General features: G+C 54.1%; 1 protein-coding gene across 2 annotated transcripts in view; it reads right to left on the reverse strand.

The window, feature by feature from the left end:
* Positions 1-19,244, reverse strand: part of SYNPO (synaptopodin) — a 77,871-nt gene extending 58,627 nt beyond the window's left edge. For both annotated transcript variants that reach the window (XR_004349080.1, XM_032625767.1), the window contains exons 1-2: positions 19,161-19,244; positions 1,790-2,409 (exon numbers count right to left, since the gene is read on the reverse strand). Coding sequence is in view for 1 of the 2 variants with exons in the window: in XM_032625767.1 (XP_032481658.1) it covers positions 1,790-2,186 (397 nt within the window). In the remaining variant the exon portion in view is untranslated. The remainder of the gene's footprint in view (positions 1-1,789; positions 2,410-19,160) is intronic.
* Positions 19,245-25,586: the final 6,342 nt, after the last annotated feature.

Consider the following 25,586-nt stretch of genomic DNA (forward strand, 5'->3'; position numbering starts at 1 on the left):
ATATGTGCAAAGCTCTTAGCACAGTGGACTTGGCACATGAGGGCTCAACAAATAATAGCTCTTGTATTGTTGCGCTGACGATGATCGATGATCGTTGTGGTTGCTATCAACATCCCTTACATGCTTATCTGGATTACCCTGCAACCTCCCGATAGCTCTATGAGGTAGATAGGGCTCATATTTTTATTTTATTTTCACAGATGAAGAAACTGGGAAGGGATTTTTGGGGCCTTGGCTAGTTGCATCAGGTCCAGAACCAGCACCCATGTCTCCTGACCCCCAGCCATGGTCTGTGAGAGGGAAGGGAGCAGGTCCTGAGGCTTCCAGCTCTAGGGGACCTGGATTTGTGTCGACTCTGGTGTGGAGACCTGTCTCCAAGTTCAAGGCTGCTGGATCCCCCTGGGATCCTCCTCCTACCTACCCCAAATGCATTGAAGGCCCCTCCTTGTTCCTGCCTGGCTCCCTGTGTGACCCAAGCCTGGGGGCCACGGGGATGGGGAATGGTGCCCGTGGGGGGTGGTCAGAGCCTGGAGAGAATTATTTCGGAAAAGGGAGTGGGTGGGAGACTGGTGAGACGCCAGGCTGGGTGTCGGCGACGCCTGCACAGAAATGAAGTGCTCCTTCAGTTTCCTGACGCACAAGCCCTCCCAGGGCTGTGTCCCCCGCACGCCCTGCGCCCCCGGGATCTGCTGGCAGGGGCTCCCGCCTGAGCGAGCATGGCCCGGCTCATGTCCTCCCCATCTGGACCCACTTCAGCGTTGCCATGGACCCAGCGGTGGAGGTGATTCAGTGTGGGTTTCCCTGTCCCGCCCTGCTCTGCCGACTCTTGCCGCCTGTGGGAAATTGATCTTCCTCCCTTCCTTCCTTCCTCCTGTGCCATGCACACCGAGCTCTCCCCTACACAATGTCACTGAGTCATGACTGCAGCCCAGGTGACGTGCCTCTGTCGCCTCTAACAGATGGGAAACCAAGGCCTGGATGAGGAATGTGGGCTCGGCTCAGCCACCGACAGGCCGAGTGACCTGGAGCAGTCTCTTCCTCACTCTGGGCCTCAGTTTTCCCACCTGTAAAATTAGGAGGTCGGTTTAGATCAAAGGCTCAGTCTCTACCTCAAAAGCACCATGAGGGCAGGGACCACATCTGTTTCGCCCCTGTGCTGCATCCCCAGCACCCGCAAGTAGTTGGCACTTAGTATGTTCAGCAAGGTGGTCCTGCCCCATCAGTTGCTCAGACTCTAAGGTCATTTGTTACCACGAATGATCAAAGGGCAGACAAGGGGCTTCCCTGCTGGCGCAGTGGTTGAGAGTCCGCCTGCCGATGCAGGGGACACGGGTTCGTGCCCGGGTCCGGGAAGATCCCACATGCCGCGGAGCGGCTGGGCCCGTGAGCCATGGCCACTGAGCCTGCGCATCCGGAGCCTGTGCTCCGCAATGGGAGAGGCCACAACAGTGAGAGGCCCGCGTACCGCAGGAAAAAAAAAAAAAAAAAAAGGGCAGACAAGAGTGTGTGATGGCCTTTTTTTAACCAAGCATGATAACGTGGCTTTCTCTCGCTGCCTTCTCACGTGCCCTCTTTGGCAGAGAAAAGAGTGGACTTAGATGTGGTACAGCTGGAATGACATGTATGGCACAGCCTCCCCTGTCTCTCCACAGCTGTTAATCTGGGCAGGCCCGTGGGACTCTGATGGTCTCTTGTGTACCATGGGAAAATATGGTCGGGAGTGCCTGTGTTAAGCACCTGTGGGGTCCCCCATGACTGGCAGTCCAGGGGAAAAGGGCCATGAGCTTACCTGGTTTCTGGGCAACCCTGGGCCCAGGGCTGGGGCTGAGGCTGGCTGTCATCACCTGCTGGGCCTTCACCGTGTCCCAGTCCTGGCTGGCTCTGTTGTCATGCTGGGAACCCCCTCGTGCCTCCCTGGAGCAGCTGGGTGACTGGATGCCCCAGGGTCTGGGAAGCTGTGGTGCCCCTTGGGTGGCTCTGCAGGCATTGTCCTCACTCCTTCTGGCCACTTCGTTTTCCTCCAAGTCCGTGAGCCCCGCCTCTCCCTGTAGGCCCTCCTCGCCGCCGCTCTCCTCCGCCTCCAAGGCCAGACACCTGTAGCTCCCGTCGGGAAGCGCAAATGTGCAGGGTGAGGACTTGCCTTCGCTGGGCCCCAGGGGCGGGGTTGGGAGGTGCGGGCCCAGCATGGTGCTGCCTCTCCTCAGGGACACAGAGAAGCTGGCGCCTGGGCTGAGGCCAGCACTGGAGGCTCCCGAGTAAGCCCTGGTCTCTGCTCTTCTCGGGGCCTTCTCACAGAGCTGGAATGGGGTTCAACTGTTAGACTTCCTGGACTGGGTGGGTGGTGGCCCCCCAAGCCCTCCTCCTTAACCCGTCTCTCGCCTGTGAGGCCTCCCCTTCAAGATGATCTATCTGCAGAGGGAGAAAAGAAAGAGTGCATGAGATGGTTCTCTGCGTGTTCCAGGCTGAGTCTCTGACTCCACTTTAGGGGAACCCTGAGAACTGAACTGACTGGTGTTTGGGGGTACAGGTCTCACGTGTCCATAGGAAAGTCCCAAGCTTCAGTCATTCGACATCCCAAATTTTTGCCCCAATTTTTGCCATATCCTTATGCCACTTACACTTTATTTGCTTAATATCTTTCCGTAAATCAACTTTAAATAACTTACTTCTATTACTTTAGACTTAACTTAAGCAATAATTGCAGAGAAACCACGAATATGTTGTGCTAAGTCATTTTCCCCCTTAATACACATTAAATAAATACCTAGTTATTTAAAAATATTTTTCTGGGCACCTCCTAGAAAAAATTCTCTCATGTGTCACCAAAGGTACATATGCCGCAAGGAATCACAGCAATGGTGGCGCAGAGGGTGCAAGACTGGGGCCAGGACCCCCTGAGGAGGCTGTGCACCAAGGGATGGGGCGCAGTGATGTGCTTACATGCCCAGGCTCTGAGCTAGAATCCCACCTCTGCCACCTGTGTGGTGGGCAACAAGTCCCATGACCTTTGTGAACCTCAGCTTCCCCATCTGTAAAATGGGAACTGTAATATTTCCATCATAGTGTTGCAGTGAGGACTAAGTGAGAAAATGCATGCAGAGGACTTAGGACAGTTTCTGAGACATAACTTAATACATGTTGACTATTCTTTCATTCCACCAAAAACTTTCGAGCTCCTGTTTACATTTTAGGCACTATAAAATGTACTGGGGCTACAGTGGGACTAAAGAAGACATGGTACTCTGGCTTGTGAAGCCTTCAAATCTGGTGGGGAGAGCTGTGAATGACAACAGGGACAATAATAATAACAGTATGATTATTTAGAAATGTTAAAAATGATGGCAATCCAGGAGAGAGAGGATGGAGTCTTTCTATAGGGATGCGCAGAGGGGATAGATGGGAGAGAAACTTGGGCGGAAGAATTGGCTGGGCGGGGAGGCAGATGGAGAGTGGGTGTGAAGGAAGAGGGAGGAGGCTAGGATGCAGCCCAGTTCGTCACTCTGGTGACAGTGTGATTTCGTTAATAGAGATCAGGAATAAATGGTTAGGAGCAGGTGTTCAGGGGAGCAGGGAGATGAGTTTGATTTGGGATTTCCGGGGGAGATGAGCACGGTCAGCTCCACAGGGAGGCCTGAAGAGCAGGGGAGAGTTCCAGGTTGGAGACAAAGACTTAAAAATCATTTGTGGAGGCCCCAGGCAGAGGTGGGCAAGATGCCCCAGGATGGGCAGGTAGAGCTTAAGTCAGGGTCAGTGACCGATTGCACTCGGGAGGAAACCTTGAAGTTTATAGACATTGGTTAACAGATCTTGGATTCCACCACTGCTTAGCTGTGTGAACTCTGGAGGATCTGAACTCTCTGAATGTCACTTATCCTGTAATAAAACAGAAAGAGAAGAATCCCCCCCACCTCCTACTGGCTGCCCCATGGGCAGTGAGAATTCTGAGAATTGTGAAAGACTGTGGATGTTGGCGACCTCAGGGCCTGGGCTGACCTCTGCTGCTGTGGTACCTGGAGGCCATGCCTCCACCCCCAGGCAGGGTCAGGCATCCCCTACCCCAGTAGGCTCCTATGAGGGAGGTTATTATCCCATTTCGGAGGTGGGGAAATTGAGGATCAGAGAGGCGAAGTGACTTCTGGCCTGAGTCACACAGCTGGTAAGTGATAAGGCTGATCTCTGAACCCATCTCTGGCACCTTGACCGTGATGGTGGACACAGGGAAGAGAGGTTCCAGGGCCTCATTCGTCTCCAGATTCCTTCTCACTCGCCAGCTGCTGCCAGATTTCTGCCATTAGAGTTTCAAAGAATCTTAGAATCTCACGAAGGGCTGGTAGAATTCCGAAGAGTCCTAACTGGCTGTTTGACCTTGGGCAGGGGCCTTCTGCACTCGAGCCGGTTTGCCCAAAGGCACCATGGTGGGCTTGAGCCAGATGATGCTGGAGGGTCCAGCCAGCCCTGGCATTGCAGGATGCCATGATCCTAAGCCTTTGGAGCCCTCCATCACCACCGCCACCCGCCCCACCATAGAGCCAGATGGCAGGAGGCAGGAGTGGGTGTGGGGGGCAGGGCTCCCTGGGACGCCCCACAGGGCCTCGCCTCACTCTATGCCTGCTTCTGTTTTGCTGTATTTGACGGTGGCCACGGTTTCCAGGAAAGAAGACAGAGGCGGAAAAGTTAACTTTCCGCCACCCACACAAATATTTTTGGCCGGCGTTGTCTTCGCACTGCCAAGCCGGGAGGGAGGAGTTGGCAGGGGCGCTCTAATTCAAGTCTCCCTCCCAAGGAGGGAAGGCTCCCAGCCCAGCTGGGGGGTCTGGGCAGGCCCCATTGTGGGCCCAAGCCCTGGAACACCCACCCTGCTCCGGAGCCTGGGGAAGGGGAGGGGGTGTCAGGACCCGGAACAGTAACGGCGGCTGCCCCTTACTGAGCATCTGCTGGTGCTTGGACAAGGCTTTGACCTAACGCTCCTGTGGGACAGCCACGTGAGTGCTGTCTACAGATGAGGAAACTGAGGCACGGAGAGAGAAATTCTGCATCCAGGGTCACAGGGGGCTGGGTGGTAGAACTGCTGGGCCCCGTGCTCTTACCCGCACTCTCAGGGGCTGCAGACTTGACTCCAGGGACCCCGCCCAGCCCCCGAGCTTGCGCGCTCAGACACAGCACACCTGTCTGTGCGCGCACGGCTCCACCGTGGGCAGGAGAGAGCCCGCTCCGGCCTCCACAGAAACGGAAGGGGGAGTCCTCTAAGACCAGCTTCCCCAAATCCACAGCCCTCCTCTGGCCACAGGCCCAAGGTTCCAGTCCATCCAGCCTCAGCTGATAGGACTGACAGAGTCCAGCAAACCCACCGCACTCATCTCAGAGAGGGGAGCTCTGAGCCCAGAACAGGGAAGGGATCACTCAGGTGGTACAGAAGGTTCAGACACAGGCCTGGCATTAGAGCCCAGGTGTCAAGACACCTGCCTCCAGCCTCTCGCACAAGCCCTGCTCCCTCCTGAGCGGTCAGCCTCCTGTCCTCTCTCCCCTCGCCTCCCATGAATCCAAGCAGGGCCCCCAGGACCAGAGGCCTAGCTGAGCATCAGATCCCTACAGCCCCTGTCCATGCAGCTCTGAGGGTCTGCCGAGATCTCCAGAGGCTCCTTCAGTGGTTGGCTTCTGCCATGAGTGGGCCCAGGGGATGTGGCCTTGGGAGCCTCACATCCCTATGTGGTGGAGGAAGGGCACTGGCTTTGGAATCAGATCTGGGTTTGAATTCTGACTCCTCTGTTCAGTGGCTGCCCGACTCTGGGCAAGTCTCTCTCTTTGTGAGCTTCAGTTTCCCCTTCTGTAAAACAGATTAACACAGAGCCTACTTCACAGGGTTGTTGAGGGATTAACTGAAAAATACAGGCTCGCTCCTTTACTTGGCAGGGGATGAGGGAGCAGGGCCGGGTGCTGCTCACCTATGGGGCTCTGGGGATGCTTGGCTCACAGGCCGGGTGAACATAAAGCACAGTCTGGCCTGCCCTGATTCTTCATCGTCTTCAGTGCCCTCAGCCTGCTTTGCAGCTGCAGAGGAAATAAAGGGAGTGAGGAGTGCTGAGGATCAGGGCTTAAGTAGACACATTGCAGCACCAGGCATGGGGTCCTAGTTTTGACTTTCCCCCTGACTTCCTGAGTCAGTGCTGGGGAAATCACAGGATCTGATTTTGTAAGGGGGAGACTAGAGTAGGCAGAGAGGGGATAAGCGGCCCAGGAAGCTGGAACCCTTATTCCTCTGAAGGACTCCAGACCTGGCCTCCCTACCTGCAATCTCTCCCTGTCTCCATCCTCTACAGGATCTGGTCCATTCTTCTAAAGCGTACCTCTGAAGAGTGTTGCTCAGCTGCTCAGGAACCCTCCGTGGCTCCCCATTGCTCATGGAATAAAGAAAAGTTGCAAACAAAGGGAAATGCAGATTCAAAGGCAGATCTCATGATTCTTGGCTGAGGGGAAGGAAGGAGGGCTTCCTGGGGATGACAGATGATGTTTCAGTTGAATTTGAAGGATTTTGGCAGGAAGCGTTTGGCAGTCTGATGAATGGAGGGTACTCCATCCATCGAGGCCCCGTGGAGGCAAGAAGGAAGGACCATTTGAGGATGAATCTGGAGAACCACAAGGGCCTGGATAGGCTGAGGCTAGGGCACGTGTGGCAGGGCAGAGGGAGGTGAGGCTGGGAGAGAAGGTGGCCAAATTGTGACAGGCTTCAGCTGCCTGGACTCTCTCCTGCTGGCTTGAGAGGTAATGTAGAGGGTAGCCCTATAGGGCTGCGGGAGCCATGGCAAGGCCCAGCTTTGGGGGTGGAAGTGGAGGCTGAAACAAGGGCTGGCGTGCAGACGCCTCTGTGAGAGGAGCATTTTGAAGCAATTTCCTCAGCACTTGGCACAGTGCCAGGCACATAATCACAATGACAAGGATGATGGCTGAAGTTTATGAAGTGTTTACTACATCAGGTGTCATTCCAGACACTTCGTGTACACTGACTCATGTTATCCTCATCACAACCCTATAAGGAAGATGCTATTATTATCCCCATTTTGCAGATAAGGAAATTGAACTTATGTGACTTGCCAAGCTCACACAGCTAGTGAGTGGCTGAGTCGGGGGTCATATCCTGATAGTCCAGCTCCAAATATCCCTCTTATCCATAGGCTGTACTGCCTTAATAGTTTAAGTAGTTACTGAATGAATGAATGAGGAGGAAGAATGGAAAGATGGGAGGATGGGAGCGTGGAAGGGAGAGAGGGGAAGATTATCTGCAGTGCTTGGTACACTGCCTGGAACATAGGAGTCACTAAATAAATAGTTATCAAGTGGAATAATGGACTGGGAGTAACTGAGGTACTAATTGTATGTATAGCCTAGGGACAAAATTGGAGTCACTCTGGGGAGAGGGGTAACCCAGAACTGGTCCAGGTGGCTCAGGGTGCGCCTACCCACCCCACCCCTGTCTGGCAGCACCCTGGCATTAGGAGTGGGGTGGAGGGTAGTGTCTGGACTGTCCAGAGCTGAGTTCTCTTGGCCACTAGGAAGAGAGCTTTTGTTGTCCTCAAGATTCTGAGCTGAGACTATGTTCCTGCCTTACTGCTTTTCTCTCAAGGAAGGGATGGGAGCCAAGGTGGGTGGCGGTCTCTTCCCCATGGTTCCAAAGGGGGCGTCTCAACCCCCTCCAACCTCCAGAACTGGTGAGAATGAGGAAGCCTGGCATTTGGAATTATCTTGCTGTGTGTTCTGGAAGAGTCACTTCCTTTCAATGGGCCTCAGTTTCCCCAGCTAAAAAAGGCCTTGGGCAGAGTGGTTGGTGGGGATGGCAGTATCCACGATTGAAGGTGTCCCTGAATCCTCCCTGGACTTGCCCTTCCCTGGCATTTTTCCGTGGGCAGAGTCAGTCCCAGAGGGATGTGCAAATGTGACCCCACATTACTGACCCCTCCCTCCAGACCTGCAGGACAGACTGACCGATCGTGGCCTCCTTTCTTCTTGCCTTGGCCTCCGGCCGTCACCACCCTGGCTGCCCAGCCTGCTCTGACTGCTCTTCCTTCTTCCCCACTTCCCTTCTCCCCACTGTTCCTGTCCTACTCCTGGGACCTAAGGGACCAGTGTTGGATGAGCGTCATGTGAAGCTGGGAGAGCTCTGGAAGCGTCAGGAAACCATCCCTTGACAAGAGGTAGCTGTGAGGGCCTGGGAAGAACTCCTGAGCTGGACACACTGGGTGGTCTCAGGAGAGACGAGTGTCAGCCAGGCCTCAGTTCAGCCTCATGATAGCTTGGTAACTTTGGACCAGTCACTCATCTCACTGAATTCCAGTTGCCTTCTTGGTAGGATGGAGACTCACACATTCACTCATTCATTCATTCATTCTTTTGACACATATTCACTGAACACCTGCTCTGTGCCGTCCACTATTTTAAGTCCTGGCAGTACACAGTGAACAAAAGAGAAAGAAACCCTGCCCACGTGAAGCTCACACGTTAGTTGGGGTGGACGGACAATAAATAAATAAGAAAGTATGTCGGAGGTTGATAAGTGCAATGGAAAAATAATTAAGCAGGAAAGGGGACTGGGGAGTGCATGTGTCATTAGGACAGGAAAAACAGTGGTATTACTATGATGCTATCTTCTGTGTTGTATGGCATATGTATTTCAGGTTCAGTATTACATTAAATTCTCATCTACCGTTAAAAATATGTAAAATCAACATTAGGCGGCAAACTCAGGAACACAAACCCTGCAAGCCCCTGGGAGATGTCTTACACCAGCACTCTGATTATTCAAGCATTCACCACTTTAGAACCTTCATGTTCCACTACAAACCTGTCTACCATCTAGGATTGAGCATTTTTATGGTCCAGTATATAAAAATGTGATTTCACATATTAGCTTTATTTCTTTGAGGGCGTTCTTTTGCAAGTTCATTAAGTGGATAGAGTGTCTCCTCGATGTAAAACCCATGCTATACAATGAGTTTGAGGATAAGAATAATGATATCCTATAGGTTACTTTTGTTAAGGGGTGACTGAGGATATAAGGCACCACCTATCGAACACTGACTGTGACTGTGTGCTGGCACTGTCCAGGTATATGATATCAAGCATGACCTTGTTTATTCCCCACAGTAACCTTAGAAGGCAGGTACCTACTACTACTCACATTTAACAGATGGAGAAACAGAGGCCGAGGGAGGATAATCTCTGCCCACGGTCCCAGAGCAGAAAAACAACCAAACCAGGACCTGACAGGTATCTGGCACCTGATATGATCACTTGTGGAAGGGGTGGTCTCCCCAGGGTCCGGGGAGACGCCATTTTGCACAGTGCAAAAAAACTCTTTATTCTGGGCCTGTCTCTGCCATGCCCTCTGCACACCTGGACATGTCCCTTCACTCCTGGGCCTGAGTGACCCCCAACCACACAAATACAGGGCTGGGCTTGGAGTCTCCAAGTGCCCTTCCGGCTCTGGATTGCCTGAGTCCTGGTACCCAGGATGCTGGGAGCTTGAGCCCATTCCAAATGGACACACCAAATCCAGTCTGCTCACCAAATCAGCCAAGTTCCCTGCACGTCACGTCTATTTCTGCCCTGCTGGGTTTATAAATATGTGGTCCAGGGAACTAGCTTCAGTGGCACTGGAGAGACTGAAGTCATGGCTATAAATACAGGGCCAAGGCTGGCTGGGGTCAGGCAGAGGTGCTGCAGGGCCAACGCCAGCTTAGAAAACCACACCCTGCGGGTCCCACGTGCCGTCCAGACTCCTCCTGGACACACAAAAAAATGGAGGCCCAGAGGGGCAGGGACTGGCCCAAGGCCACCCGGGGAAGTGAGGTCAGAGGTAGGCCTGGACCACGAGGCTTCTGGTTCTGAGTGGAGGCTGCTGTTCACGCCACCTACTGCCCATTATCATAAGTCTCCACCCCGCCCTGGGGCTCACCCAGTTTAGCAAGAGCAAGATCTTATAATTTAAGTTTATGAAATAAACCTCTACTGATAACATACTGCTTTTTATCTGTTGGAAATATTGGGGGCTTTCAAATTTTTCATTTGAGAAAGTGTTCTATGACTAAAAATTCAGCAAATTACTACAATATCTACCTCCTACTCAATAGGATCCCCCCCTCTTCACCGTGCCGCGTGGCCCAGCCACATGCTGGAGCCCAATGTACTGACCCAACAGCCAATTGTGTGAACCACTTCCCAGCTCTGTGCCCAGTGACATCACTTTGGTAGCTTGAAATCAGCCACGGTGGGAGTCATTTCACCATGGATATGGGTAGGTGCTACAAATCAGGGCTTTTGTTTTGGCTCCAGAGAGCCAGTTGTTAAACATTTAACAGCACACCACTGGCTAAGACCATGGCTAGTAAATCCCTACCATGCCTGTTTCCTGGCTGTCTGAACTTGGGCCAGTTATTTTACCTCTGTGAGCCTCCATCTTTCCATCTGTAAAGTGGGAACTATAACCACACCAGCATCCTAGCTGCTGTGAGGACTAGATGAGCTTGTGCCCCAAAGGGTTAGCACAGCAGTTCCCAAAATTGTCTGCCTGATAGATCTCCCAAGATCTTTTACACATTCCAAAGCCCCGGCTGCACCCTAAGCCAATTCAATCGCAACCTCTGAGGCATTGGTATATTTCAAAATTTCCCAGGTGATTCCAATGTGCAGACAGGTTTGGGAACCACTTTGCAAGCGCTCAGCAACTGTCCAGGAACCACAGAGGGATAGGGGGCAATGCCAACCCCTTATCTCTGTTCCATTTAACTCGTGGGGTTTCATGAAAAAAAGAAGTATTAAAAAAATGTGTGGGGGTTTGTGTGTTTGTTTGTTCTGTGTAAAGACCTAATCTGCCTAAGGCATGCAGGAGGTGCTGCTTCCAGAGACCACAGAAGGAGGGGCCTTTGCCCTTTTCCTTCCAGATGTGTACCTGGCCACCCCACACTCCACAGCAGATGGGCCACAGGCTTATAAACCCCAAGGAGGTCTCACTTCATGTGGTACTCAGCTGACCAGCTGGGGAGATGGAGAGACCTCAGCCTGGTCTCTCCCTCACCTCCTAGAGAGAATTAGGCTGGCTCTTCCCAACCCAGAGGCCAAGGGTACACAAAGCTTGGCTTAGCCTGGGAGACATCAAGCTGCTGGCTTGGAGGACTCAGATTAAGAACAGAAACATCAGTGCTTATGCCAAGGGCTTGGGGCCTCAGCCCAGCTTCTCCCTGGACCACCACCAACAGCAGCCAGTGATAAAAATAATCATAACGGTGCCTGACATTTATTGGATTCTTCCTATGCACTAGGATATAGCATAGCAAGCACCTTGAAAGGCAGTCTAGTATACAACTGTGTGGTCCAGTATGGTGGCCACTAGCCACATGTGCTACTAAGCTTTTGAAAGGTGCTGAGTTCAAACTGAGATGTGCTACAATGCATACCAGATTTCCAAGGCTTAGAACCCAAAGAACGTAAAGTGTCACATTAATGACTTTTTTTAGATTCATTCCATGTTAAAATGATACTATTTTGGATTTAAGTGAACATATTATTAAGATAAATCTCTCAGGTTCCTTTTTTTTCACCTGTTTCTTTTTACTTTTTTAGTGTGGCTTTTAGAAAATGTAACATTACATGTGTGTTTGCATTTATTTCAATGGACAGCCCTGGCATAGAGGTTAGGAGGGCAGACTCTCTAGGGCCCCACTCCTGGGCTTCAAACTGTATTCTGTATTCTCCCACTTACCAGCTGTGAGACCTTGGGCAAGTTATACAACTCTCCATGCCCTGGTTTTCTCATCTGTCCAACTAGGATAATAATAGTACCTACCTCTCGTGGCTCTAATGTGCCTGGCACAGAGAAAGTACTCAGGAAAGACGAGCTGTCAGGGAGCCACCTGGCCCTGAGCTAAGTGATATCCTTGGATCATCTCATGACTCAATAGGTGCTGAGCTCCCCATCACTGGTGGTGAACAAGCAGAGCCTGGGAAACTCCTTGGCGGGCTGCTCTGGAGGGAGTCCCAAAGTTGAATGTGGGTGGGGGAGGCACTGGGTGAAACGGTCTTTGAAGCTGGCTCCCAGCACTGACGCTGCGTTATGCTGCTGTCTGCCCCTTGCTTGGTGTTCTCTACTCATCCTCTCTTCCTCACCATGTCCTCTTTTCCTTTCCCAAATCTTTATTCAACCCAGCTGAATGTAATAAACGTTTATAGGTGCCAAGGAAGGTCAGCGCTGTGCAGGACACAGGGGAGAACAGAGGGAAAGCAGAAGTGGTTCCTGCCTTCCAGGAGTCTAGTGTGGTCAGAGGGGCATGAGACAGGGGCTTGGATAGTTATAATATAAGGTGGGAGGTGGCAAGAGCCGTGAGAGGCTATTCAACCTCTCTGAGCCTCAGTTTCCTCATCTGTAAAATGGGGCCAATGATAGCACTACCTTCTAGGCACTGTTGTGAAAATTAAATGAGATGATGTGGGAGAAACACTTGGCACAGCGCCAGGCCTATGGCCGGGCTCGGGAAGTGTTGGTTGTTACCCTGGCTCCACAAGGGCTGGCATCGCGTCAGTTTTGCTCCCCATTCACTCATTCAGCAAGCAGTTTATAAACATATCCTATGAACTCGGACTGCTCTGGGAGCTGGGAGTACAGTGGGGGCTTGGATGGGTTGAGAGCAGGGCAGGGTGGCACAGGGAAGGCAGGGAGTAAGCCATTAGATGAATAAATAAACCAAGTAATTTCAAAACTGAGAAGTGCTCTGAAGGTGACAGAGGGAAGAAGCTCACCCCCTACTCTAGTGCAGCCACTATCACATCACTGAGTGCTAGCATAATGCCTGGCACCTAGTAGGTTCTCAATAAATCCATGTCAAGCAGATCTCAAGTGAGAGACACTATGGGGTGTGGAAAAGAGTAGGACTGATTCTGCCTGGGAACCTTCCCTGACTGGGGGAACCACATTGTCGGTCCACTAATGACCTGGCAGGCTCGGGGGCAGGAGCCCAGGTGTGGAGGTCTGGGTTCAAGGTGGAGTTACGATCACCTCGTACAAGCCACTGACTTCGGGCAAACCCTTTCTCCTCACTTGCCTCCATTCACCCCACCATACAGGGAGGGGGTGGACAAGGTGCTTTCCAAGGGTTCCTCCAACCATGTGGATTAGCCTGTCCAAGACTTTGTGTCCTGGTCCTGGTGGGCCGTGGGGCGGGCGTGGGAGTTGAGGCCGTGCAGCATGGAGAGACCGGGGGTGGGATGTGCTCAGGCCTCCCTGGGGACCCCTCACCTTCAGCACAGCCTGTGGGAAGAGCTGGAGTGAGGAGACACCGACTCAGAGCCGCTCGGTGTTGGGACTGGAAGGGAACAAAAGCCCGCATCTCAATCTCAAATCCCCTTTCACTAAGGCCTCCAGCCTTGTGCATCTCTGGTGTCAGTGGCCTCACTTTCCCCAGAGGCAGCTCATTCATTCCATCTTTCGCATCCCTTTTCTAGAGAGGTGAAATCTCCCCCCACTCTACCCCACTGATTTTAATCCCATCCTCTGAGTATTTTCTATTCCCTTCCTCAAGCTAAACCCCAGTCGCTTCAACTATTCCATATAGGGAAGAATTTTCCGACCCCTTCTCTCCTGTTCACACTCCTCTACTCTCAACCCAGTCTGTCAGATTCTCAGAACTAAACTGACCACAGTAATCCAGGAAAATCAAACCAGCGTAGACCAGGGCAAGACCATGACCTCCCTCATTCTGGGCACTCTATCTTTATTAATGCAGCCTAACATCAGAGTAGCGTTTCCCCCCTTTCAACTGCGATATCTCTGCTGAATTATATTGTCTTTATGCTTCACCAAGACATCACTATACCACTGCTGCTTTCGCGCCACATCTCCTACACCCGGTACACGTACAGTTGGCATTTTGAGCCCAGCGGAGGACTCTGATATGCATTTTAGTGAGTTTGGCCCTCGACTGGAAAGGATTCTCAGTGAATGGTGGAGCCAGGGTAAAAGAAACTAATCACCACCACCACACACACACAAAATGAAATAAAATAATGGAAGGGAAATATGTTTTGTCAACAGGCATCCAATACTATTATTAAGAAGCTCAGGACACGCTCGTTGAGGTAATGGCTGGCTGGATAAACTAGCGTGAGGGTGAGAGATGCTGGATGGTGAGGTCTAGGGGATAGAGGTGAGTCTCAGGGGTCAGGGCAGGTGACGGAAGGGAGCTATGGCAGAGACGCTGGAAGAGGAGGCCGGAGGACACGGAGCCTACTTGTGACGCGAGAGTTTGTCCGACCCCGACCCCCTGTCTCTCCTCTCCGCACACGCAAAGACATCCAGCCCTGGGCCCTCCACTCCCTGTGACTCCCCTTCCTGGGGCCTGAGAAGAGGGCATCATCACGTTGCTGGTCACATGGTGTGGAGAGTCGGGGTGGTGGTGAAAGTGCCGACCCCAGGGCCTGGCACAGAGACAGGGAGGGGCACCACGCTCCGGGCCCTGCCACTCCAAGCCCGCTTTCCCATCTGCAGACTGGGGCTGGTTACGGTGCCCACCTCGTGGGGTTGCTGTGAGGCTTAAACAAGTTCATCCAAGTAAAGGGCTTAGAGCTCAACAGTAAGTACCTGGTAGGTGTTACTATACTTGCAGCAAGGGGCTGGGCTGCTGTGTGCCGTGCCTGTGTGGGAAGAGAGGCGCCCAAGCTGGAAGGGGCTGCGGAAGCCCTCCGTCCCAGCATCTGCCCTCCTGCTCGGAGCTCCTGCGTCCTGCCTCTGTGCATGTGTGTGTGTGTGTGTGTGTCTGTGTGGGACTGTGTGTGTGTGTGTGTGTGTGGGACTGTGTGTGTGTGTGTGTGCGTGTGAGCGCGTGTGGCGAGGGTTGCTGGAATCTGTCTGCAGAGCAGCTGCGAGTGGCCCAGGAGGTGGTCAGCCAGACCAAACAACCCCAGCGCTTGGAGCTCTAGGCTTTTCTCTGATTCTGTTTGCTTTCTTTCTCTCTTTTCCGGTTCGCCTTCAACCGGTTCCTGCTTCCAGGGAACAGCGTTAGAAGGAAGCCCTGGCTGGGTCGGTACAGGGCCCTCCCCGCCTCCCTCTCCCCACAAGGTTTCCCACCCTCTCGCCTGCACCCCTCCAGTCCCCGCCTCACCTCCGCATGGACCCCACACAGGCCCCTTCCCTCTTAGAGCCTCAGTTTTCCCAGTTTCCTCCTTTCTCTCAAGATCCTTCAGGTAGGAAGCCAACTCACACGCCTGCTGGCCGTGATAGTGAGATGTACTGTTACTGCCCACCCTCTGCCTGGGGACAGGGACCGGGACAGAGCACCCCTCTAGGAGATGTTTTTGGTAGTGTTTGTGGCAGGACCTGAAACCAGTCCAGAGGGGAGATGCCCTCCCAGGGCTGCAGAGCCTCTGATTGCCTGACCTTCCTGCTCCAAACGCTGTGGCCCCAACTGGGGACGAGTGGGATGATTTGAAGCGAGCATTTTGAGGGGCCTGGCCCCTGAGGTCAGCCCAGGACCTGGCTTCGGGCCTCCAGGTTCCCGCTCAGCTAGAGTAGTGTTCCCTGAGAACCCACTACATGTCAGGAGTTTTAGGTTGGCTCGTTTAATCCCCACAACCGCCCGATGAGGTCCCTAGGTGCTATCCCTGGCCCAGTTTTATAGCTGAGGAAACTGAGACTCAGAGGATGAAGGAACCTGCCAGCAGGCACAGAGCCAGCGGAACCCAGGCCTGTGAAAGAGTTGGTGCTCTACCCTCATCTCACTGCACGTGGCTCCGAGGCCCCTCCCCTCTGTGAAGTGGCGATGACACACCCTCCCTAAGTCTGCAGAGTTATCCTCAGGCCTGATACCTTTGAGCTGCTATTTATCGAGTGCCGGATACAGTGTCTGCCAGGTCTTCTGTACCATCATCTCCTGACTCTTCATGACAACCCATTTTACAGATCAGGAAAGTCAAGCTGATTTTACAGATCAGGAAAGTCAAGTCAAGAGAGATGCAGGGACCTGGCAAGGTCCCACAGCTGCGGCCGGAGCAGAGCGCAGGTCCAACTGATCTCTTTCCTTTTTCTTTTTTCCTAACCCAAGAGCAAACTTCAGCTTTCCTTTGCCTGAAAATATTGTCAGTAGATCTGGGTGTGACCCTACAGGTGGACTGCTTTGTCACCACTCCACACTCTGCCCGTAGCAAACCCAGGAAAAAGAAATCAAGGTGAAATCTAAGGAAGTAGAGCCCCCGGGGCATCACTTCGGGTAGATGAGCCAAGTTTAACTAGAATCCTCTGCCTCCGCTGGAACCCATGGCAAAGCCCACCATGGGGGACATGTTTAAGCAGACAGTGGTCGTGTGAAGAGTTTCGTTTTCCAAATGAGAATGTTTCCTTAGGAAGAGGTTGCTCTTTAAGTCCGTGTCCTCCCCAGTAATCAGTGCCACCTCCCACTCCCTGGCCAGGTTGATCTCTCTGTAACGATGCCCATAAGGCTGCCCACGTCTCCACTTGCCCTTGGCCTTGGGTGTAGCTGCTGGTAGTTCCCAGGGCCACTGAAAGCCAGTTAGAATGTGATAAGTTCTGCAAGCAGGGACTTTGCCCCTGACCCCGGCCAGCTGCTTCCCCAGAGTTTGAGACAGCTAGTCCAGCCCACAAGGGAACCTGGGCTCAAGGAGTATGGATGACTCCATGTGGCCCATCCCTGCTCAGGGAGTCCCTCCCCAGACTCACAAGGTTTGTCCCCCGCTCCTTCCCCAGAAAGGCCCTCTTCTAGAGGAACAAGAACCCTCTAGAGGTAGATGGATGTTGCTTCATCTTAGGACAGAACTAGAAAATTACTTTAGCCTCAATGAGGACAATGTCTCCTGGGGGCGGTAGGGACACCGAGACCCCAAAAGGTCAGGGAGCTTGCCCTGGGCTCCTTCGTGGGCACTTGCTGCCTCCCCAAGAAGGGGCCATGCATTCATCCCCACTGAGGATGCCATCCCCATCCTTGAGCCCTCTGGATGCCCTCTTCCCAGTGCAGGACGAGACAAGTCAGACAGTCTGGGAAGGTGCATTTCCTGCAGCAGGGAAATGCCGTGCTGGCCTAGAGGGCTGGTGACGAGACAAGTTACCAATGAAGATCCATGAGAAAATAAACATCGTCCTGAGTAACAGTAACAGTGAGCCACCCAGTGGGGTGGGGGTGAGGGGCACGAGGAGCACACGCTCAATGGTGCCAGCTCCAAGCAGCCCAGCCTGGAGGAGTGATGAGGCCTCTGCCAAGGGGCCTCCCACACGCCCTGCATCCTCCCGGGGCACCTTTCCTGGGCCAGTCCTGGGTTGGCACATAAAATGCAGCCAAGTGGCCAGGGAGCCAGGGCTGAATGACAGGAAAGGCTGAAGTTAGGGCGGCCCCTCGCCTACCCACCCATCCCGGCGATTCAGTGCAAGGCTGAGGCCGGACAAAGCACTTGAAAACGTCAGTCAGGCAGGGAACAATCTCTTTCCCCAGCTCCCTGCCTCTGACCTTGGGCACCTAGTCTCAACCTCGGATGGGCTGATCTTTTCCCCAGCTCTGCCCGTTCCATTCCCAGTCCCTTCCCACACAACACACACACACACACACACACACACACACACACACACACACACACACACACACCACACACCACACCACACTCCAAGGTGACACAGAATAACAGGGCTGCTAATCACAGCAGATCACATCTTTAGGTCCTAGATAGCCAGAAGCAACACTCTCAAGAGCATTTAAAATGGTAGAAACGTAAAGCAGGCCTGTTGCTAAAATGGAGAGGACCCCAGGGATCTCCTAGCGGAACTCAGTCTTCATTCATTTGGGTTGTTTATATTTTTATTTAAATCCGCTCCCTGGTTTGAGGTGCTTTTATGTATTTTCCCCTAATGGAGGGGGTGAAAATAACACACAACCCTTGTTAAAATGAAAACTGGCAGTCCCCGTGGCACCATCTCCTCAGTCACTGGTGCCGTGCACACCACGCTTTGGGAAATACTATCTTGGTCCACGCTTGTCTTTGTGGGGATGGGGAAACTGAGACCCGGAGTCAGGAGGACACCCATCCAACATCGAGAGCAAGGCGGTGCCAGGGCCGCTCCCAGGACCCAGAGCCCAGCTCCCGGCAAGGCTGGCTCTTTAGGGAGAGAAGACCCAGGACTCAGGTCATAGAGCTCCCCCAGAGCGGGGTGCCCCTATTTGCCATAGAATCTGAGTGCAGCCTTTTTCCAAGGAGCCCTTGTCCCAGTCATCCCCTGACCCCTGCGGGTTCGGACAGCCCCCATACTCTCTCCCTCATGCCGTGGGCAAGCTGTCCCCTGTCTTGGGCTTGGTTTCCTCACCTCCAAGGGCTACAGTGAAGATGCCAAGCTCCTGGAGGCGAGCACTCTGAAAAAAGATGACGGCAGACGCGGGAGTAGAGATTGTTGTCAGCCCCTTGCTCTACGCCTCAGCCTTTCTCTCTGGGAAATGGGTAGAGGTTGTGCAGGCGTGAGGAGACTGAACTGGGCTGGAGGCAAAAGGAAGGAGGGCGGTGGCTACAGGGTAGTCTCAGCCTAGAAGGACCGCCACCAGCTTGGCTGGGTGTCTCCTCACCCCAGAGGACCCTCCCAGGAGGCAGCCAGCGGGCTCCCAGGCTCTGGGTGTTAGGTAGGAGTCCGCTCAGGACTCAGGCCACAGGAGGCCAAGGGGGAGACTCATTCGGTCCTGCGAGCAGGGACACCCCACCAATCTGTAGACACGCTTACACACACACACACCCCCACCGACACACAGACCACCCACCCATGCAACATGCACACACACAGAACTCAGAGTCACACACGCTCTGGTACACATGCGAATGACCCCCACCCTCCCTACCCCCCCAGCCGCCCCGGGGCACACAGTGGGGGCCAGCCTGCATCTCTCCTCCCCCCCAGTCCCAAGCGCCAGGCCCGGCGGCGTCTCTGTCCCGCTGCCTGGGAGACACATGTGGTTTCAGTTAGCAGCAGAGCGGGCATTTCCGTCCCAGACAGCCGGGCCCTGCCAGGGGCCCTGCCCCACAGGCGCCCGCAAGAAGGGCCACCTTGGTCCCCACTCCTCCACTGGCCATCCCAGCGACCCTGGAGGCCCCTCTCCCCTGGAAGACCCTGCTCCCGTCCTCCATGGACTCCCCCTCACCTGGAGCCGGAATCCGCGCCCATTCTCGCAGGGACCGGCTGTGCCCGGGCTCCAGCCCTGCCCGCCTGCCTCCTGGCTCCTGCTCTGTCTTGATCAGGCTGAGCGGGATAGGAGGAGGGCAGGGTGTCAGGGGCGGGCGGGAGGGAGGGGAGGGGGCGTGTGGAAATGAAACTTTAATAACAGAGCCCCTTTTGTTTCCGAGCATATGGGATATTTCATACATACTGAAGACATTAGCCGTCTATATTTTTAAGGGCTCGGGCTAAAGGATGAATAAATACAGCCCATATTCTGCTCCGCAAACACGCACATGCAGAGTGCCGACTTCTGGAGCGTTTCAAAACCCAAAGAAAAAGGCCCCAGTGACACCGGACACTTAAAAATAAATGTTTCCAAAACCTCAGGCTCGCCTTGCCCCCTCTTACAGCCACCTGGAGGCCTTGGGGCTCCTTTTCTCCCACTGCCCTCCTTCCACCCCCCTCCACCTTCCACTCAAGAGCAAGGTCCTGGAATCCAGCTCCTATCCCAATTCTCTTTCTCAGGCCCCTCAACCCCCAGCAGGATCCCAGAGTGTCACAGTTCCCACAGAGCTTGGAAATCTTTGTCCTCCTCATTTCAGAGACAGGGGTCCAAGGCCCAGAAAGGGGCAGGGACTTGCCTGAAGTCACACAGCAAATCAGGAGCTGGAACCAAGGGGCAGTGCCTTCTTCTTCCAGCGGGAGGGATCCCACACTTCCCCATCTCGTGTCGGGGGTGGGGGAGACCCCAGGGCCCCAGAGGGAGGGCCGAGGTGTGGGCTGGGAGAGTGCCCGCCTGCCTTTTCCACTAGAGTGCTGCTCTGGGCACCCATCCAAGGGAGACGTCAGCAGGGCTGGAAACTGGGCTGGCCCCAGGAAATCCCCTTCAGGTTCACAGATCCCAACAGGCCTGGAGGCCTCAGGTGAGGGAGCCTCCCTCCCTGACAGCTCGGCTCCCAGTTCCCTGGTGCCTTCCCTCTGTCCTCTGTGAGGAAAAACAGAGGCCCAGAGAGGGCCAGACCTTGGCCAAAGTCACAGAGCAAGATGATGGCAGAGTGGGAAAGTGAACTGTCATCTTCAGACTCTGGGCTTGCTGGCGTGCTTTGCTGGCGAGCTATTCCCCCAGCTCCCCCCCAGGAGGAGGGCCCTTTCCTCCTGGTCTGCACTTTCCCCCACTGATGTTTATTCAACCCTCACTCTTGTTCGAGTCCAGGCTCTCCTCGCCAACTATCTAACCATCCATTTAGTTGAGCAATTAGCATGGTGCTTGGCACAGAGTAAGTGCCCATAATAAATGTGAACAGTTTATTAGGATGGTATTGACTGCCATGCTAGGCACAGGAGACAAGCCCACACCCTCCCAGCCTCCCTCTTTGGGAGAAAGTAAGGCTCAGAGAGGTTCTGATGCTTCCCCAGGCCACGCTGGTGGTAGGTACTGAGTCCAGATTTCCTGAGTCCAGAGTCAGTGCTTGTAACCCTCTGGGGGCTCAATCGTCCCTTGCCCCACCCTCTCCCCTGGTCCCAAGACTGCCCAGCGCTGTGTTATTATTGAAAGTCTCTATATGCAATACGAACAGGCAGGCAGAGCACCCCCAAACGCTTCTTAAAAAGGAGCACTGATGCGGGAGCTGGAGCCCTGGGTTCTTGGCCTCGTGCTGCCATTAACAGCTGTGTGAGGTCCCATTGCTAAGGACACGGTTCTTCTCCTCTGTAAAGCAGAGATAGATGTTGTGCTGAATTAGGAGAATCATGTGATATAAAGGATGCGAGAGGGGGGCGCTTTGCCAGGTACATGGTGATTTCCCTGTCTGGAATTTTATGTTGTGGATGGATCCTGGCATTGAATCCTGTCTAGGTTCCAACACGCCGTGACTGGCCTCCTTGGCAGTCAGTGGCCCTCGCTGGGACTCGCATCAGCCTCTAGAATCAGCTTCCTGAAGAAGCCCCTTCCTCTCGTCCCTCCCCCATAGTGACCCCACAGCAGCCCCGTTTGCCCTACAGCAGCCAACGAGTTAGAGGGGCAATCAAGACCCCCAGGAACCTGGTCCCCACCTGAACCTCCCCCTCCTTCCCAGCCCAGACCCTCTACCCACGTCGGCCTGGCATCCTTGGGCCTCCAGGAAGCCTTCCTGCCTCCTAGTAATCTGAACTAGCATCACCACCACCCACCCGTCTCTCCCGCTTCTGTCATCAGTTTACTGATGAGGAAGGTCCGCGAGCTTCAGGGCACAAACTTGCCACGCTTTATTGGTGACAGCTCAGAGGGCTTTTTAGAAAGGGGTCTTCTGATGAGTTCTTGGCTGGGTTCTGTAAGGTAGGAAGGTTTCCAGGCAAGTGAGAGGTGGTTGCCTTGATGCTTATTATTTCATAAGATAATAATCAAACAGCCATTCGCGGAGCACTTACTCTGTACCAGGCACTTGGCTATAGCGTTTCAAACGCATTGTCTGCCTGCTCCTGACAACCTGACAATGGCAAGGGGCAGGCAGGGTGGCTAACCTGTTGGCCTGAAGCCCTCCACCTGCACGGGGCAGAGCCGCACTCACCCGTGGCCTGCCCAGCGCCAGCCTGGGCTCCTCACCGGCTTTTAGGTCAGTCTTTTCCATCTCACTGACAGTGGGAGCCTCTGGGGGAGTGAGATTCAGCCTCAGAGCCTTCGTCCTCCCCACCGCAGTGCTTTGCTCTTAACCAGCGTGAGTGAACTGGCTGGATTGAACACTGGACTGATCCCGGTGAGATTCTCTGATGGAAGGAGGTGGTGTGTCTGTACACGTATGCGTGCTGCTCCTCCAGCCTGGCGAGGCCAGCCCAGCCCACGCGGAGCTGTGACGATGCTGTGTCACCTGGAAGGCAGTGGGCACTCACATGTGATCCTGCTACGGCTGGGCATGAGGGTTTTCATCCACTGTGCTTTCAGTCCTGGCCGGTTCATCCCTCCCGTGGCAACCTGGTGGTCCCTGCTCCCAGGAGGTCACGATATTGAGGGGCACAGCACACTAGCGCCTGGAGCGCGGGCAGGGCTTGGTGACCCTCCTCTGTATGTGGATGGTGAGGGGTAGGGAGGCTCCATGTCCAGGAAACCAGTTCTTGGGCAATGGGCTCAGAATAAGGGGTGTTAAATGCAGACTTGAAGAAACAGGAAACCTCAAAGCCCACTGCCCCCCACTCACCAATTTAGCAGAAGCCACAGGAAGATGGCAGGGATTATCTTGATCCCCCAAGGAGGGTACACCAAGACACCACACTCAGTTCCCAAATCCTCACCCTCGCAGCCCTGCAAGTGAGCAGCAGCCCTTACCTTCCAGGCTGCCCTGCTAAGCGGTCAGATTGTAAAGAGGGCTCACGAGGGTTGCCACCCTCACAGGCACCACTGAGTGGACACTTGGCCGTACCAACTGGTGTAAAATTGATACACCGCCTTCCTTCACCCTTCAGCCTTTGTGCGTCGATCTGGGTCTTGAAGGAATCAGGGGCCTGGGACAGAGCAGGAGGTGGCAGCCGATTCTGAGTCTCCTGCTCAGCCGGACACTGCTCACCAGGCCCTGTGTCTTCAGGGGCCAAAGGAAGGCCCCCCGGGGCTGTGAGAGGGGTGGATCACAGGGATGGGGAACCCTCATCTCTGGCGGAGCAACATCACCAGGGCCCCCTCTGACACATGAGCCATCCTGATCAAATCACCAGTAATTGAGTTGCTTTGGGGGGTAAATTCCATCCAGATGTGGAGGGCGGGGTGGACTTCCTGAGCAGAGCAGGGGCGGGGTACTGATACACGGGGGCCATGCAGCCAACTTGCCAAGCGCCCAGGCGGCCTGGGATAGAATATCGTCTTCTGAAAAAGCCAGAAGTAGACTTTCAGGGCGGGGGCATCTGAGTCCAACCCCCTGCAGGGGCAGATGGGGAAACTGAGGTCTGGACTGCTTAGAGAGCAGAAGGGACTGGTCCAGCCATGACTGGGGGTCCCAGATTTTCTGCCTGGCCAGACCTCTTAAATCTGGGGGGTTTAGATGGAAGTAGGCAGGGTAGCCCCTTCCCCAGTAATTCCCATCAGCCCTTGAATTAGGAGGTCAGAAGTGGGGGTCAGGGAGTAGGGAATCTTTGGGTGGAGGAAGCTCTAATCACCTCCAGCTCAAACCCCCAAACCAGAGAGAGCTCTGCGTTCCATCTGCAAGGATTGGGACGGTGGGGGAAGGCTGCAGGGGAAGCCCTCCCCTCACCACCCACTCCTGCACGTTGCCGGAGAGCTTGTGGCCTGGGCCTCTTTTCCCAGGGGAGGCCCCTCCGTGCTTCTCTCCTTTGACCTCCTCAGGCCACATACCTTCCTGACTCCTTTGGGCTGACTTACTGGAAGGCAGGAAGAGGCCAGCCAGCCGTGGGGCGTGGAGGGTAGGGAGTCGGTGCGGGGTGGGGGTGGGGGGGGCGGGCATGAGAACTTGGAGAGAATGAGAGGAAATGAGGGGGGAGTGGGCTAGGGTTGGGGGGAGATTAAGAAGGGAATTTTTTTCCTCCTGCCTCATGTTTTGGCTGCCTCAGTGTGAACATGTCTGGGCGCCTTATCGCGAAGTCCAGCCTGGTCTGCACGAGAAAGAAAATAGTGTCTGCGGTGAGAAAAATTACATCTTGATAAAGTATCCTTTTGGAATGGCATTGTGGGTCTCTTATCAGCAGGCAGCTGGGCCCTACATACCTCTTGTCTGACTGTCCCCGGGGCCTGCAGCCCCTTCTGTTTCTTCCCCCTCCCCTGCCCCTCTACTCTGTTGCCTCCCCAGAAAGTGACCTGTGCTGAAAATATCTGGGAAGTCAGGATACCCAAGTTCTGGTCCTGTCTCTGTCTCTGATGCTCTGTGACCTGGGCCAAACCCCTTTCCTTCTCTGGGCCTCAGTAAAGGTCAGGGAGGGATGCATGAGCCAGATGTTTTGTAAAAATCCTTCCAGCATTAACACTTTGTGATGCTGACATTTTCATACCTTGCGGTTCTCTGTGTTGTGAAAATTTCCAACTTCCACCCAAATGCCATCACATACTAAAAATTGTGCAAATCGCCTTCATTTCCATTAGACACATGAAGTTCTTACCTAAACCCAACCCAGAGCTTATGCAGCTGAGAAGCGGGTCCTTTCCAGCTCCCATCTGAGAACGCCCGGAAGAGCATGGGCTTTCAATTCTTTTTTAGACACAAATATTTTTTCCTCAAAATATTTCCTACATAGAAATCCACATGGAAAACAGACAAGTGAAGCAATTGTGCCCATTCTGACCCAGGCCCCGTGTCTCCCACACTGTGGGAGCGTGCAAACCAGTGTTTCACATGGATGGAGGTCTGGACACAGCCATGGGAGCCCTGGCTCAGCCACCACCTTGCTGTGTGAACTTGAACGACCCTTTTGCCCTCTCTGAGCGTCAGTCTGTCTGAAAAAAAATTAGGGGAATAGCACTCACCATGCCCACCTTACTAACCACCCGGTTGTTGCGAGATAAACTAAGTGGGAAATAGGGAAGTGCTCTGTAAAACCGTAAGAGCTCATCATCATCGTCATCACTGTCGAGAACTTGCAGTCTGTAAATGTGAGACCTGGCAGGGCTTTTAGAGGCTGTCTATCCAAGTCCTTCCTCATACAGCTGGGGAAACTCAAGCCCAGAAAAATGGGAAGGAACTTGACAAAGGTCACATGGTGAGATGGCCGCAGAACAGGGGTCAAAAGGAGAGAGACAGGGAGATGGCGGGACCCCCTTCTTTGCCCATCTGCAAAGTCAGAGATGCCATCTGTCAGGAAAGCCTCTCTGCAGGCTGGAGGGAGGACTTGTCGATTTGTAGAGACTTTACCCAGCTTGGAAATTCAATCTGAGCCCTCTGAGATACTCAGAGTCTGGGCTCTCCCCTTTTCCAGCCTCCTGGCCCTGCAGGGCAGAGAAGGGGAGAAAGCCCCTTTGTGTGGAAACCAAGCCCCAGCTCTGACCCGTGTTTTTGTTTCCTAAAGACCTGCCCCCTGGCAGAGGAGCCCCATCTGCACTCCCTGCGCCCGACCCCGCCAGCCTCCCATGCCGCCTTCCACACCACCCTCAAGCCGTGAGACTTGGCCTGCTCACAAGATTCCACAGAGCACCTCTGTCCTCCGGCCCTCTGGGTGGCAGGGCGTGGGCTCACACATGTGTGATAGTCAGCAGGCTGGAGAAAGACAGGGCCAAGGCGAGCGTAATCACGCAAGGTACCTCCCTCCTTCCAGCTGGGACGGCCACTGCCCCATACCTGAGTTCACCGAGCACCTTGTTTTGTCCTGCTTTGTCATTCCAGAGCCAGGCACTGCCAGAGCTGGCAGCCCCCTCAAGGCCGCAATTGGTCCTATGCAGCTCCTGGACTGCTATGCCACTGCCTACACGTGGCCCGATTTCCCTCTGGATCCAGACGTTGCC

This window comes from Phocoena sinus, chromosome 3 (assembly GCF_008692025.1).
Source record: "Phocoena sinus isolate mPhoSin1 chromosome 3, mPhoSin1.pri, whole genome shotgun sequence".
In the NCBI taxonomy this organism is placed as follows: domain Eukaryota; kingdom Metazoa; phylum Chordata; class Mammalia; order Artiodactyla; family Phocoenidae; genus Phocoena; species Phocoena sinus.